Genomic DNA, 16,643 nt, shown 5'->3' with positions numbered 1-16,643 from the left:
TCCTTTCTCCCTCATCTGTTTTTCCTTCTTCCCCCAGAAATGTATCAATAGTATTCACCTCAAACACTCCCTGTGGGAGCGAGTCCCACATTCTCCCCACTCCCTGTGGGAGCAAGTCCCACATTCTCCCCACTCCCTATGGGAACGAGTTCCACATTCTCCCCACTCCCTGTGGGAGTGAGTCCCACATTCTCCCCACTCTCTGTGGGAGTGAGTCCCACATTCTCCCCACTCCCTGTGGGAGTGGGTCCCACATTCTCCCCATTTTCTAGGTTAATAGATTTCTCCTGAATTCTCGATTGGATATTATTCGTGACAATTTTCTATTTATCAATCCTTGCTGTGGAAACATTGTTTCTATGTGTATTCGATTAAATCATCACAATGTGTGTTTGTGTGCACATGTGTACGTGTGTGCATGTTTGTGTATGTGTGCACATGCGTGTGTGTGTGTGTGCGCGCATGCATGTGTGTGTGCATGTGTGTAGTGGGGAAATTATTAGAGAAGATTCTTAGGGACAGGATGTACTCACATCTGGAAGAGAATAGGCTTGTTAGCGATGGGCAGCATGGTTTTATGAAGGGGAGGTCGTGTCTCACAAACTTGATTGAGTTCTTTGAGGAAGTGACAAGAAAAATTGACCAGGCCAGGGCAGTGGGTGTTGTAGACATGGACTTTAGTAAAGCCTTCAATAAGATTCCTCATGGCAGGCTGATACAGAAGGTGAAGTCATATGGGATCCGAGGTGAGCTGGTAAGATGGATACAAAACTGGCTTGGGCATAGAAAGCAGAGAGTAGCAGTGGAAGGATACTTTTCTCACTGGAGGTCTGTGACAAGCGGTGTTCCACAAGGATCAGTGCTGGGGCCTCTGTTGTTTGTAATATATATAAATAATTTGGAGGAAAATGTAGGTGGTCTAATTAGTAAATTTGCAGATGATACAGAAATTGGGGGAGTAGCGGATAGTGAGGAGGATTATCAGAGGATACAGCAGGATATAAATCGGCTGGAGACCTGGGCCGAAAGATGGCAGATGGAATTTAACCTGAACAAATGTGAGGTGGTGTGATTTGGAAGGTCTATCACAGAAGGAGAGTATACAGTAAATGGTAGAGTGCTTAGAAATATTAGCATACAGAGGGATCTAGGCGTGCGGATTCACAGTTCCCTGAAGGTGGCAATTCAGGTGGACAAGGTGGTCAAGAAGGCATGTTGGCCTTCATTAGTCAGGGCATTGAGTTTAGGAATTGGAAAATCATGTTGCAGCTGTATAAGACTTTGGTTAGGCTGCATTTGGAGTATTGTGTACAATTCTGGTCGCCACACTACCGGAAGGATGTTGATGCATTGGAAAGGGTGCAGAAGAGATTTACCAGGATGTTGCCTGGTTTGGAGGATATGGACTATGAAGAAAGGTTGAACAAACTTGGATTGTTTTCATTGGAGCGTCGGAGGATGAGGGGGGACCTGATAGAGGTTTACAAGATTATGACAGGCTTGGATAGAGTGGATAGTCAGAGTCTTTTTCCCAGGGTCGAAGGGTCAATTACTTGGAGGCAGAGGTTGAGAGTGAGAGGGGGAAAGTTTAAAAGAGATGTAAGGGGCAAGTTTTTCACACAGAGGGTGGTGAATGCCTGGAACGCGCTGCCGGAGGAGGTGGTGGAAGCAGATTCTATAACAGCGTTCAAGAGGCATCTGGATAGAGACAGGAATAGGCAGCGAATAGAGGGATATGGACCATGTAGAGGCAAGAAAATATTAGACATCTGTGTCAGCACAGACTTGGTGGGCCGAAGGGCCTGTTCCTGTGTGTACTGTTCTTTGTTCTTTGTTCAAACACTCCCTCCCAACCCAGCTCCCCTCTTGGCCTTATCAAAATGTAACACCTCGCATTTGTCTAAATTGAACTCCATCTGCCATTTGTCAGCCCACTGGCCCAATTGATCAAGATCCCGTTGCAATCCGAGATAACCTTCCTCACTGTCCACCATGCCACCAATCTTGGTGTCTTCTGCAAACTTACTAACCATGCCTCCTATATTCTCATCCAAATCATCAATATAAATGACAAATAACAGTGGACCCAGCACTGATACCTGAGGCACACCGCTGGTCACAGGCCTCCAGTTTGAAAAACAACTCTCTGCAACCACCCTCTGGCTTCTGTCATCAAGCCAATTTTGTATCCATTTGGCTACCTCATCTTGGATCCCGTGAGATTTAACCTTATGCAACAACCTACCAAGTGGTACCTTGCCAAAGGCTTTGTTAAAGTCCATGTAGACAACATCAATGGCACTGGTTCTAACTTCTTGGTTACCCCTTCAAAAAACTCAATCAAATTCGTGAAACATGATTGTTCACTCACAAAGCCATGCTGACTGTCCCGAATCAGTCTTTATCTCTCTAAATGACTGTAGATCCTGTCTCCAATTGCTGTACATTGAAGTACTTCATAAAGTACTTCAATGTTGTAATGTTGGAAAAACAGCACTCAGTTTACACACAGGGTGTGCCACACTGTCAGAAGGTCAGCACTGAGGGAGTGCCGCACTGTCAGAGGGTCAGTGCTGAGGGAGTGCTGCACTGTCAGAGGGTCAGTGCTGAGGGAGTGCTGCACTGTCAGAAGGTCAGTACTGAGGAAGTGCCCGCACTGTCAGAGGGTCAGTGCTGAGGGAGTGCTGCACTGTCAGAAGGTCAGTACTGAGGAAGTGCCGCACTGTCAGAGGGTCAGTACTGAGGGAGTGCCGCACTGTCAGAGGGTCAGTACTGAGGGAGTGCCGCACTGTCAGAGGGTCAGTACTGAGGGAGTGCCGCACTGTCAGAGGGTCAATACTGAGGGAGTGCCGCACTGTCAGAGGGTCAGTACTGAGGGAGTGCCACACTGTCAGAGGGTCAGTACTGAGGGAGTGCCGCACTGTCAGAGGGTCAGTACTGAGGGAGTGCCGCACTGTCAGAGGGTCAGTACTGAGGGAGTCCCACACTGTCAGAGGGTCAGTACTGGTGGAGTGCTGCACTGTCAAAGGTGCTGGCTTCTGGACAAGACGTTAAACTAAGGCTCCATGTTCTCAGTCAGTTGCATCCCAGGGCACTAAAAGAGATGGCGGGAGAAATAGCAAATGCACTAGTGGTAATTTACCAAAATTCGCTGGACTCTGGGGTGGTTCCCGCAGATTGGAAAACAGCAAATGTGACGTCACTGTTTAAAAAAGGTAGACAAAAGGCAGGTAACTATAGGCCGGTTAGCTTAACTTCTGTAGCAGGGAAAATGCTTGAATCTATCATCAAGGAAGAAATAGCGAGACATCTGGATATAAATTGTCCCATTGGTCAGACGCAGTATGGGTTCATGAAGGGAAGGTCATGTTTGACTAATTTGGTGGAATTCTTTGAGAACATTATGTGTGCAGTGGACAATGGGAAACCTGTGGATGTGGTGTATCTGGATTTCCAGAAGGCACTTGACAAGGTGCCGCACCAAAGACTGCTACATAAGATAAAGGTGCACAGTGTTATGGGTAATGTATTAGCATGGATAGAGGATTGGTTAACTAACAGAAAGCAAAGAGTGGGGGTAAATAGGTGTTTTTCTGGTTGGCGATCAGTGACTAGTGGGGTCGCAATTGTTTACGATTTACATAGATGATTTGGAGTTGGGGACCAAGTGTAGTGTGTCAAAATTCACAGATGACACTAAGATGGTGGCAGAGCAAAGTGTGCAGAGGACGCTGAAAGTCTGCAAAGGGATATAGACAGTCTAAGTGAGTGGGCGAGGGTCTGGCAGATGGAGTACAATGTTGGTAAATGTGAGGTCATCCATTTTGGTAGGAACAACAGCAAAATGGACTATTATTTAAATGGTAAAAAATTGCAGCATGCTGCTGTGCAGAGGGACCTGGGTGTCCTTGTGCAGGAATCTCAAGGAGTTGGTTTGCAGGTGCAGCAGGTAATTAAGAAGGCAAATGGGATTTTGTCCTTCATTGCTAGAGGGATGGAGTTTAAAAACAGCGAGATTATGTTGCAGCTGTATAAGGTGCTGGTGAGGCCACACCTGGAGTACTGTGTACAGTTTTGGTCTCCTTACTTGAGAAAGGATATACTGGCACTGGAGGGGGTGCAGAGGAGATTCACTGGGTTAATTCCGGAGTTGAGAGGGTTGGCTTATGAGGAGAGACTGAGTAGACTTGGGCTATACTCATTGGAATTCAGAAGAATGAGGGGAGATCTTATAGAAATATATAAGATTATGAAGGGAATAGATAAGATAGAAGCAGGGAAGTTATTTCCACTGGTGGGTGAAACTAGAACTAGGGGGCATAGCCTCAAAATAAGGGGAAGCAGATTTAGGATTGAGTTGAAGAGGAACTTCTTCACGGAAAGGGTTGTGAATCTATGGAATTCCCTGCCCAATGAAGCAGTTGAGGCTACCTCATTGAATGTTTTTAAGGCAAGGGTAGATAAATTTTTGAACAGTAAAGGAATTAAGGGTTATGGTGAGCGGGTGGGTAAGTGGAGCTGAGTCCACAAAAAGATCAGCCATGATCTTATTGAATGGCGGGGCAGGCTCGAGGGGCCAGATGGCCGACTCCTGCTCCTAATTCTTATGTTCTTATATTCAATCCCAATGCACTATCAGGAGGTTTCCCCCATGTCCCGGTCAATTCCTATTCCTGCACCAATGTTACCGAATTCGATTATCGCTGGTTTATTTTGCTGGATCTTGCTTTGTGCTGATTGGGTGCTGCAATATTTCCACATTCTGTCAGCAGCCACACGTTAAAGTGGATTGTGAATCACTTTGAGACAATCTGATGTTATCAAAATGCTTCGTTCAGGCAACTGCTTTTTTTCGCTTGAGGCTGAAGGCTATTCAAAGATGTCCATTCGGCTTTCTTAGGCTACAGATCACCTTTCTTTACCTACATTTCTACAGGTTACCTTTCTTTTAGACCATAAGATATAGGAGAAGCGTTAGGCCATTCGGCCCATTGCATCTGCTCCGCCATTCTATCATGGCTGATATGTTTCTCAGCCCCATTCTCCCACCTTTTCCCCATAACCTTTGACCCCTTACCAATCTCTGCCTTCAATACACTCAATGACCTTTATTACAAACCTACATCTCAAACATGATGATTCCATTCAGCTGTTTTCCTTTTGTTCTTTTCGTTGTTAAAGTTGCCAAAGCGAATGGATTTCTCGCAATGCTGCCCAGCTGTAAACTTTAGCTTCACTTGGCAGTGAATGATATCACAATTTCCTACTCCCAGCGGGCATGAACTGAAATCCCAGGAATCATGGGCAGGAGGCAGTCCTATAACATTCGACCTCTGACCTATGCCCCCTGTGAGCTTGGCCCCCCTGTCCAGCAGTGCGGATTGTGGATCCTCCCCTTAGATAGTAGGGCCCAAGCCCGGGAGGTACTGTATCGAAAGAAGAGTTCATACATACACGGCCGGCTGGGAACAATCATTGATGGACAGTCTTCATCCCGCATCACTTGGGCAGCAGACTAAAATGTAGAGGACAACATAATATAGTTAACACAGTGTCTAACACGCAATGTCTAGCACGCAATGTCCAGCACGCAATGTCCAGCACGCAATGTCCAGCACGCAATGTCCAGCACGCAATGTCCAGCACGCAATGTCCAACACGCAATGTCCAACACGCAATGTCGAACACGCAATGTCGAACACGCAATGTCGAACACGGAATACCGAACACGGAATACCGAACACGGAATGCCTAACACGGAATGCCTAACACGGAATGCCTAACACGCAATGTCTAACACGCAATGTCTAACACGCAATGTCTAACACGCAATGTCGAACATGCAATGTCGAACACGCAATGTCAAACACACAGTGCCCTATTTTACCATTTTGATTCTAAGTGCTGGGCGGACTTGAAACTGCGAGTGTTTCAGATCCAACAGTTTAGACCCGTTCTCAGGCGCCCCCATACGCACTCTGTCTGCAAAAATATCAGCCATTCCGAATCTCGCTGCACAAGCCTGTGGGCGGGGCTTAACGTGCCCGAAATCCTGCAGCTCCGATCGGTGTCTTCAACTGCGCATGCGCACAAAAAATAATCGAATGCGGCTCCCCTGCCACATCCCTCCCAGGCCCCAACAGACATTGCCTCACCCCCACTACATTACTGACCCCCTTATCCCCCCACCCCCTGCCACTCAGATCGATCGAGGCTACCTCATCCCCTTCTCCCTCACTGATCTCAGGCAGAGTGGCAGCGGACCCCCCTTTCACCTCACCAATCTCAAGCAGAGAGCCGTCGCACGCTAGGCACTTACCACCTCACTAACCCCCACGGATGGAGCGCTCAAATCGGATTCTTGTGGAGCATGTCTGTTTCGCGCTGAATCTGGGTGGGCGAACGCGGTGGTAAAGGGGGAAGTGCCGCTAAGGTTGGGCGCAGCCCATTAAGTCAATTTAAATGCATATAAATGCATTTGCAGGTGCGGACCCCGCTACTCGCCTCACGCCTGACTTTAACAAGTTTTCACGCCCGAAAATGGGTGCAACGCGCAGGTAAAATCGGGCCCACAATGCCTAACACGCAATGTCCAACACGCAATGTCCAACACGCAATGTCCAACACGCAATGTCCAACACGCAATGTCCAACACGCAATGTCAAGCATGCAATGTCGAACACGCAATGTCGAGCACGCAATGTCGAGCACGCAATGTCCAACACGCAATGTCAAGCATGCAATGTCGAACACGCAATGTCGAGCACGCAATGTCGAGCACGCAATGTCCAACACGCAATGTCAAGCATGCAATGTCGAACACGCAATGTCGAGCACGCAATGTCGAGCACGCAATGTCGAGCACGCAATGTCGAGCACAATGCTGATAGCAGATGACTCAGTTCAGAGGACAGCACTGTTCACAGAGACGAGAGAGACAACATCGCCCCATCCACTAATATTACAGCAAATCCTTCAATTGTCACATTGCCCAACCATACTTCAGAAAACACATTACACTTGGAAGAATTGCTTCGGCTGTTAAGCACCAAAGACAGTTGGGGCCTCCATCTTTCTGAAATCAGAGAGAGACCGTATCAAAGGTGACAGAAAAATCGACAAGGATAATGTCAGGACTGAGAGATTGTGACTATTGGGAAAGATTGAGCAGACTGGGATTCTTTCACCTGGAAAGAGTGATCTGCGGGGTTGAGCTGGGACAGTGTTTCGAAAGCAGATTTATAGGGTGTGAATAGAAAGATATTTCCAATTGTGGAGAATGCTCAAACTCTATAAAAATATAAAACGGCCACGAATCAATCCCATCGGGAATTCAGGAGAAATGTCTTTACCCAAAGAGTGGGGAGAATGGGGAACTCACTCCCACAGGGAATGCGGAGAATGTGGAACTTGCTCCCACGGGGAGTGGGGAGAATGTGGAACTCACTCCCACGGGGAGTGGGGAGAATGTGGAACTCACTGCCACAGGGAGTGGGGAGAATGTGGGACTCGCTCCCACACGGAGTGGGGAGAATGTGGAACTCGCTGCCACAGGGAGTGGGGAGAATGTGGGACTTGCTCCCACAGGGAGTGGGGAGAATGTGGGACTCACTCCCACAGGGAGTGGGGAGAATGTGGGACTTGCTCCCACAGGGAGTGGGGAGAATGTGGGACTTGCTCCCACAGGGAGTGGGGAGAATGTGGGACTCGCTCCCACAGGGAGTGGGGAGAATGTGGGACTCGCTCCCACAGGGAGTGGGGAGAATGTGGGACTCGCTCCCACAGGGAGTGGGGAGAATGTGGGACTCGCTCCCACAGGGTGTGGGGAGAAGGTGGAACTCACTCCCACAGGGAGTGGGGAGAATGTGGGACTTGCTCCCACAGGGAGTGGGGAGAATGTGGGACTCGCCCCCACAGGGAGTGGGGAGAAGGTGGAACTCACTCCCACAGGGAGTGGGGAGAATGTGGGACTCACTCCCACAGGGAGTGGGGAGAATGTGGGACTCGCTCCCACAGGGAGTGGGGAGAATGTGGGACTCGCTCCCACAGGGAGTGGGGAGAATGTGGGACTCGCTCCCACAGGGAGTGGGGAGAATGTGGGACTCGCTGCCACAGGGAGTGGGGAGAATGTGGAACTCACTGCCACAGGGAGTGGGGAGAATGTGGGACTCGCCCCCACAGGGAGTGGGGAGAATGTGGGACTCGCCCCCACAGGGAGTGGGGAGAAGGTGGAACTCACTCCCACAGGGATTGGGGAGAATGTGGAACTCACTCCCACAGGGAGTGGGGAGAATGTGGGACTCGCTCCCACAGGGAGTGGGGAGAATGTGGGACTCGCCCCCACAGGGAGTGGGGAGAAGGTGGAACTCACTCCCACAGGGATTGGGGAGAATGTGGAACTCACTCCCACAGGGAGTGGGGAGAATGTGGGACTCGCTCCCACAGGGAGTGGGGAGAATGTGGGACTCGCTCCCACAGGGAGTGGGGAGACTGTGGGACTCACCCCCACAGGGAGTGGGGAGAAGGTGGAACTCACTCCCACAGGGATTGGGGAGAATGTGGAACTCACTCCCACAGGGAGTGGGGAGAATGTGGGACTCGCTCCCACAGGGAGTGGGGAGAATGTGGGACTCGCTCCCACAGGGAGTGGGGAGAATGTGGAACTTGCTGCCACAGGGAGTGGGGAGAATGTGGGACTTGCTCCCACAGGGAGTGGGGAGAATGTGGGACTCACTCCCACAGGGAGTGGGGAGAATGTGGGACTTGCTCCCACAGGGAGTGGGGAGAATGTGGGACTTGCTCCCACAGGGAGCGGGGAGAATGTGGGACTTGCTCCCACAGGGAGTGGGGAGAATGTGGGACTCGCTCCCACAGGGAGTGGGGAGAATGTGGGACTCGCTCCCACAGGGTGTGGGGAGAAGGTGGAACTCACTCCCACAGGGAGTGGGGAGAATGTGGGACTTGCTCCCACAGGGAGTGGGGAGAATGTGGGACTCGCCCCCACAGGGAGTGGGGAGAAGGTGGAACTCACTCCCACAGGGATTGGGGAGAATGTGGAACTCACTCCCACAGGGAGTGGGGAGAATGTGGAACTCGCTCCTACGGGGAGTGGGGAGAATGTGGGACTCGCTCCCACAGGGAGTGGGGAGAATGTGGGACTCGCTCCCACAGGGAGTGGGGAGAATGTGGAACTCGCTCCCACAGGGGGTGGGGAGAATGTGGAACTCGCTCCCACAGGGAGTGGGGAGAATGTGGGACTCGCTCCCTTGGGGAGTGGAGAGAATGTGGGTGAGGTGAATAGTATGGATACGTTGAAGGGGAAGCTGGATAAACACATGAGGGTGAGAGAAATAGGAGATGCTGGTAGGGTGAGAGGAAGCGGGGGTGGGAGGAGGCTCGTATGGAGCAGAAACACCAGCACGGAGCAGCTGGGCCGAAGTTTCTGTGCTGGAAACATCAGAGCGATTCTACCCTGCGTGAATTCACTCACTGCACCCACCTTTCGGGGGGTATTGACACCAGGCTGGCAAAACTGGCGGTAATAGGCCCAGTAGGTTCTGTTCCATCCGAACAGTGACTTCATGTCGATGTAACGGGCAAAGCGATTTGGACATTTTCCAACGCAGACCTGACAAAGAGAGAGGGAAAAATTAATCATTCAATTTGAAATGTAAATTCACCACAACTTCTGTACAAAAAGATACTCGATTGAAGATTCCCAGGAGGAACTTTGAACCCAACGAACTAAAAGCACAATGTTCAACCTCTCAAAATATCTACTTCTGAGGAACCTTGACACAAGAAGCAAGGCCATCGCATGACAGGTAAAATGTCACACCTCTCCGCAGAGAGCTGCACTGTCAGAGGTCAGTGCTGAGGGAGTGCGCACTGTCAGAGGTCAGTACTGAGGGAGCCGCACTGTCAGAGGGTCAGTACTGAGGGAGTGCTGCATTGTTCAGAGGGTCAGTACTGAGGGAGTCGGCACTGTCAGAGGGTCAGTACTGAGGGAGTGCTGCACTGTCAGAGGGTCAGTACTGAGGGAGTCCGCACTGTCAGAGGGTCAGTACTGAGGGAGTGCTGCACTGTCAGAGAGTCAGTACTGAGGGAGTCCGCACTGTCAGAGGGTCAGTACTGAGGGAGTGCCGCACTGTCAGAGGGTCAGTACTGAGGGAGTCCGCACTGTCAGAGGGTCAGTACTGAGGGAGCCGCACTGTCAGAGGGTCAGTACTGAGGGAGTGCTGCACTGTCAGAGGGTCAGTACTGAGGGAGTGCTGCACTGTCAGAGAGTCAGTACTGAGGGAGTGCTGCACTGTCAGAGGGTCAGTACTGAGGGAGTGCCGCACTGTCAGAGGGTCAGTACTGAGGGAGCCGCACTGTCAGAGGGTCAGTACTGAGGGAGTGCTGCATTGTCAGAGGGTCAGTACTGAGGGAGTCCGCACTGTCAGAGGGTCAGTACTGAGGGAGTGCTGCACTGTCAGAGGGTCAGTACTGAGGGAGTCCGCACTGTCAGAGGGTCAGTACTGAGGGAGTGCTGCACTGTCAGAGGGTCAGTACTGAGGGAGTCCGCACTGTCAGAGGGTCAGTACTGAGGGAGTGCTGCACTGTCAGAGAGTCAGTACTGAGGGAGTCCGCACTGTCAGAGGGTTAGTACTGAGGGAGTGCCGCACTGTCAGAGGGTCAGTACTGAGGGAGTCCGCACTGTCAGAGGGTCAGTACTGAGGGAGCCGCACTGTCAGAGGGTCAGTACTGAGGGAGTGCTGCACTGTCAGAGGGTCAGTACTGAGGGAGTGCTGCACTGTCAGAGAGTCAGTACTGAGGGAGTGCCGCACTGTCAGAGGGTTAGTACTGAGGGAGTGCTGCTCTGTCAGAGGGTCAGTATGAGGGAGTGCCGCACTGTCAGAGGGTCAGTACTGAGGGAGTGCTGCTCTGTCAGAGAGTCAGTACTGAGGGAGTGCCGCACTGTCAGAGGGTCAGTACTGAGGGAGTGCTGCTCTGTCAGAGAGTCAGTACTGAGGGAGTGCCGCACTGTCAGAGGGTCAGTACAGAGGGAGTGCTGCTCTGTCAGAGGGTCAGTGCTGAGGGAGTGCTGCACTGTCAGAGAGTCAGTACTGAGGGAGTGCCGCACTGTCAGAGGGTCAGTACTGAGGGAGTGCTGCTCTGTCAGAGGGTCAGCACTGAGGGAGTTCTGCACTGTCAGAGGGTCAGTGCTGAGGGAGTGCTGCTCTGTCAGAGGGTCAGTACTGAGGGAGTGCTGCTCTGTCAGAGGGTCAGTACTGAGGGAGTGCTGCACTGTCAGAGGGTCAGTACTGAGGGAGTGCTGCTCTGTCAGAGGGTCAGTACTGAGGGAGTGCTGCTCTGTCAGAGGGTCAGTATGAGGGAGTGCTGCAGTGTCTGAGGCTGCAGATGCTCTGACTTACCTGTTTAGTTGGGCACTGCAGGTTGATGAGGACTGCAGGACTGGCACACTTGAGGATATTGAAATAGAACAAAATGGTCTTGTTCCTGAAAGGGAATGAGGTCAATGTTAGCAACCCCGTTTAACCCGATTCTAAAGGAAGGAAAAGAATCTCTTCCCCATGTTAACACAATGGAAAAGCTCAAACTGAGGCTGCACCATCATCCAATCATTGTCTAGAATTCCAGAGTTGTTCCAGCACAGGAGGCCATTCGTCCCGCTCTCTGAATGAGCAGTTCCCTCTGTCCACCTTCTCTCCCCAGCCCTGCATCCACTAACCTTTCAGATAATGATTTAATTCCCTATTGAAAGCTTTGATCGAATCTGCCGCCAATGCCCCTCCCAGGCAGCGTGTTCCAGATTGGAGCCACTCGCTGCCTGAACCTGTTCTCTTCCTGTCTGCTTTGCTTCTTATGTCGATTACATTCAGGGGGAGATTCTCCAGCCCCCCCGGCTGCATGTTTCCTGCCAGCGGAAGGTGGCGTGATGTTTGGTAGCGGTGGGATTCTCCAGTCCCGCCTCTGTCAATGGGAATTCCCAATGTCACCCCATGCCAACGGAAAGCCTGTGGGCGGGGGACCACTGCCGGCAGTGCCGGAGAATCCCGCCGGAGTGAACGACCGGACTATCCCAGCCTCAATCTGTCTCCTCTCATCCTCGACCCTTTTGATTTATTATTGATTAATTATTAACAATAATTCATCATTAATTATTGAGCCAATGGGAGCAGGTTCTCTCTATCGATTCTGTCCAGACCCCTCAGGAATTTGGACACGTCGATCAAATCACCTCACGCCTTCCCGTCTCCGAGGAGAACAGTCCCAGCCTCTCCGATCTGTCCACAGAACGGAGGTTCCTCAACCTCGCCCCCTCCGCCCCCGCCCCCCCTCCGCCCCCGCCCCCCCCTCCACCCTCGCCCCCCTCCATCCTCGCCCCCTCCGCCCCCGCCCCCCCTCCGCCCCCGCCCCCCCTCCGCCCCCGCCCCCCCTCCGCCCCCGCCCCCCCTCCGCCCCCGCCCCCCCTCCACCCTCGCCCCCCTCCATCCTCGCCCCCCTCCACCCTCGCCCCCCTCCACCCTCGCCCCCTCCACCCTCGCCCCCTCCATCCTCGCCCCCTCGCCCCCTCCGCCCTCGCCCCCTCCGCCCTCGCCCCCTCCGCCCCGCCCCCTCCGCCCCGCCCCCCCCTCCGCCCTCGCCCTCTCCGCCCTCGCCCCCTCCGCCCTCGCCCCCTCCGCCCTCGCCCCCTCCGCCCTCGCCCCCTCCGCCCCGCCCCCCCCTCCGCCCTCGCCCCCCCCCCTCCATCCTCGCCCCCTCGCCCCCTCCGCCCTCGCCCCCTCCGCCCCGCCCCCCCCTCCGCCCTCGCCCCCTCCGCCCTCGCCCCCTCCGCCCTCGCCCCCTCCGCCCCGCCCCCCCCTCCGCCCTCGCCCCCTCCGCCCTCGCCCCCTCCGCCCCGCCCCCCCTCCGCCCTCGCCCCCTCCGCCCTCGCCCCCTCCACCCTCGCCCCCTCCACCCTCGCCCCCTCCACCCTCGCCCCCTCCACCCTCGCCCCCTCCACCCTCGCCCCCTCCGCCCTCGCCCCCTCCACCCTCGCCCCCTCCACCCTCGCCCCCTCCACCCTCGCCCCCTCCACCCTCGCCCCCTCCGCCCTCGCCCCCTCCGCCCCGCCCCCCCCCCCCTCCGCCCTCGCCCCCTCCGCCCTCGCCCCCTCCGCCCTCGCCCCCTCCGCCCCGCCCCCCCTTCTGCCCTCGCCCCCTCCGCCCTCGCCCCCTCCGCCCTCGCCCCCTCCGCCCTCGCCCCCTCCGCCCTCGCCCCCTCCGCCCTCGCCCCCTCCGCCCCCGACCCCTCCGCCCCCGACCCCTCGCCCCCTCCGCCCCCGCCCCGCCCCCTCCACCCTCGCCCCCTCCACCCTCGCCCCCGCCCCCGCCACTCTCATCCCCTCCTCCCTCACCCCCTCCACCCTCACCCCCTCCACCCTCACCCCCTCCACCCTCGCTCCCTCCACCCTCGCCCCCTCCACCCTCGCCCCCTCCACCCTCGCCCCCTCCACCCTCGCCCCCTCCACCCTCGCCCCCTCCACCCTCCACCCTCGCCCCCTGCACCCTCGCCCCCTCCACCCTCGTTCCCCCACCCTCGTCCCCCCCCACCCTCGTCCCCCCCCACCCTCGTCCCCCCCCACCCTCGCCCCCCCCCACCCTCGTCCACCCCCACCCTCACCCCCTCCACCCTCACCCCCTCCACCCTCACCCCCTCCACCCTCACCCCCTCCTCCCTTGCCCCCTCCACCCTCGCCCCCTCCACCCTCGCCCCCTCCACCCTCACCCCCTCCTCCCTTGCCCCCTCCACCCTCGCCCCCTCCACCCTTGCCCCCTCCACCCTCGCCCCCTCCACCCTCACCCTCACCCTCACCCTCTCCATCCTCACCCCCTCCACCCTCCATCCTCGCCCCCTCCATCCTCACCCCCTCCACCCTCCACCCTCGCACCCTCCACCCTCGACCCCTCACATTCTCCACCCTCGCCCCCTCCACCCTCGCCCCCTCCACCCTCGCCCCCTCCACCCTCGCCCCCTCCACCCTCGCCCCCTCCACCCTCGCCCCCTCCACCCGCTTCAGTCAGAAGCTGACACTTGGCCATATTTTTGGAAATGGGGCGCAGTATTAAATACTGACAGCAGAGGGCAGTTGATCTATGATCAGATGGATTGATAATGGTACGGGGGCGGTCACACAGCCTCGAGTGACCCTGCTCTGGGTTTTAAAAGCTTCTATTTCAGATCTCCCACTCTGGATAGCTCCAGTCAGATCATCAGGAAACAATTACAGGATTGTGTGAAAGTTTGTTGGACATCCAAATCTCTGGAGAACAATTGGTTGATGGGCGGCCCAGTGATTAGCGCTGCTGCCTCACAGCGCCAGGGACCTGGGTTCAATTCTGGCCTCGGGTCTGTGTGGAGTTTGCATGTTCTCCCCGTGTCTGCGTGGGTTTCCTCCGGGTGCTCTGGTTTCCTCCCACTGTCTAAAGGTATGCGGTTTCAGGACTGGCCGTGCTAAATTCTCCCTTAGTGTCGGTGGAGTAGCTGGGTAAATGCATGGGGTTATGGGGATAGGGCCTGGGTAGGATTGGAGTCAGTGCAGACTCGATGGGCCGAATGGCCCCATTCTGCACTGTATGGATTCTATGAACAATGATGCTCACCCTGTTAAAGGCGTGATATAAATTCCAATGGTCACATTCTTTTACTTCCAAATGTAGCTCAAAATAAAATTCTGTTGAATAATCATTGAATCCCCACAGTGCAGAAGGCCATTCAGCCCATCAAGTCTGCACCAACTCTCCAAAAGTGCATCCTATCCAGGCCAGTCCCATCCGTTCCCTTAACCCTGCACATTTAGCACGGCCAACCCACCTAACCTGCACAACTTTGGACTGTGGGAGGAAACCGGAACACCCGGAGGAAACCCACGCAGACACGGGGAGAATGTGCAAACTCCACACCGACAGTGACCCAAGCTGGGAATCGAACCTGGGTCCCTGGCGCAGTGAGGCAGCAGTGCTAACCATTGTGCCACCGTGCTGCCCAATGGCATCACTCCTGTGGATTGCCTTGAGATGGTCTACTATATTGAAGATTCTGTTTAAATGCAATGTCATTATTCAGATCAGGTTGGTTTCTGAATTTGAATGTTGTGTGAAGTCTCTTTCGGGATGCGCCGTATTCTCGGTTAGAACTGAGGGATTGATGTAATTGAAATTTACAACCGATATTCTACTGCAGGTAGAAAAAACCTTTCCCCTTGTGTGTACATATAAAATATTACTTCAATGCAAGCAACATCCTTTCGCAATATGTTAAGCAAAAACTTTATGCCAAATTAAATTAGGTTGTAAATTAAATTGGATCAGAGCCACTTTGGATGCTGTACGGTGGAGGTTGTATCTGAATCAGAAAAATAATCTGAAAACCCCTTGTACATTATTTGAATTTTGAATGAAATCTCTTCACTGTGTACAAAGCATCACTCAATTCACTGCACATTTCATAGTCACGCAGCCCAACTGCTGAGACTCACAGCACACGTAGAAGTGTGGTTCAAACAGAAATACTCACTATTGGTACAGCCAGAACGATGGGGGAAGGCAGCCAATCATTACAATTAAACCCTGTACTTTAAATTCTTGCAGGAATATGATCCTAGCTTCTAAGGGTCACCTTTTTCATTCAAACATATGAATACCTGAGAAGGCCATTCAGCCCCTCGAGCCTGCTCTGCCCTTCGATATGATCATGGCTGATCGGATTGTGGCCATTGTCCTGTCTATCGTTTATTCTTAAACTGTCTCTCCGAGTCCAGTCTTCTCCCACAACAGGAAACATTCTTTCAGCATCCACCCAGTCAAGTCCCCTCAAGATCCTATGTTTCAATCAGATGCCCTCCCATTCGTCTCAACACCAATGGATACAGGCCCGACCTGTCCAACCTTTCCTCATAAGATAACCCACCCCCCCCCACAAGATACCCCCCCCACCCCCCGTCCCCCCGTCCCAGGAATCGGACAAGTGAACCTTCTCTGAACTGCTTCTGCTGTATTTTTTTATTCATTCATAGGACGTGGGTATCTCTGGCTAGACTCACTCTCTAGAGAACCAACTTTAGTTACTCTTATTTTTGAATGTTATAAGGAAGGCAAATGAATCTTGACATTTATTGCAAAGGGTCTGGAGTATAGAAGTAGAGAAATGTTGTTACAATTCTATAAGGCATTGGTGAGACCACACTTGGAGTATTGTGTTCAGTTTTGGTCATCTTTGTTGAGGAAGGATATGATGGCACTGGAGGTGGTTCAGAAGAGGTTCACGAGATTGACTCCAGGTTTGAAGGGGCTGTTGTATGAGGAACGGTTGAGTAGATTGGGCTTGTACTCGCTGGAGTGCAGAATAATGAGGGGGGATTTGATTGAGGTATATAAAATACTCAATGGGATTGATAAAGTAAATATTAACCAAATGTTAACCAAGGACAAGAGGTCACAGTTGTAGAGTAAGAGGGGGGAGGTTCAAGACAGAGATGAGGAGAAACTACTTCTGACAGAGGGTTGTGAATCTATGGAACTCACTGCCCCAGAGTGTTGTGGATGCAGAACCAATCAATTTGAGGAACTGGACGCTCAGTTTGATGCTCTCTTTAACTT

At 53.5% G+C, this 16,643-nt stretch overlaps 1 protein-coding gene across 3 annotated transcripts in view; it reads right to left on the bottom strand.

The window, feature by feature from the left end:
- Positions 1 to 16,643, bottom strand: part of LOC144497586 (choline transporter-like protein 5) — a 317,203-nt gene that overhangs the window by 74,576 nt on the left and 225,984 nt on the right. For all 3 annotated transcript variants that reach the window (XM_078219025.1, XM_078219026.1, XM_078219027.1), the window contains exons 5-7: positions 11,418 to 11,502; positions 9,500 to 9,628; positions 5,455 to 5,515 (exon numbers count right to left, since the gene is read on the bottom strand). In XM_078219025.1, coding sequence (XP_078075151.1) covers positions 5,455 to 5,515; positions 9,500 to 9,628; positions 11,418 to 11,502 — 275 coding nt within the window. The remainder of the gene's footprint in view (positions 1 to 5,454; positions 5,516 to 9,499; positions 9,629 to 11,417; positions 11,503 to 16,643) is intronic.

Source organism: Mustelus asterias, chromosome 8 (assembly GCF_964213995.1).
Source record: "Mustelus asterias chromosome 8, sMusAst1.hap1.1, whole genome shotgun sequence".
NCBI lineage: Eukaryota > Metazoa > Chordata > Chondrichthyes > Carcharhiniformes > Triakidae > Mustelus > Mustelus asterias.
Note: the sequence above shows the minus strand (reverse complement) of the source record. Positions and strands in the feature narration are given on the sequence as shown.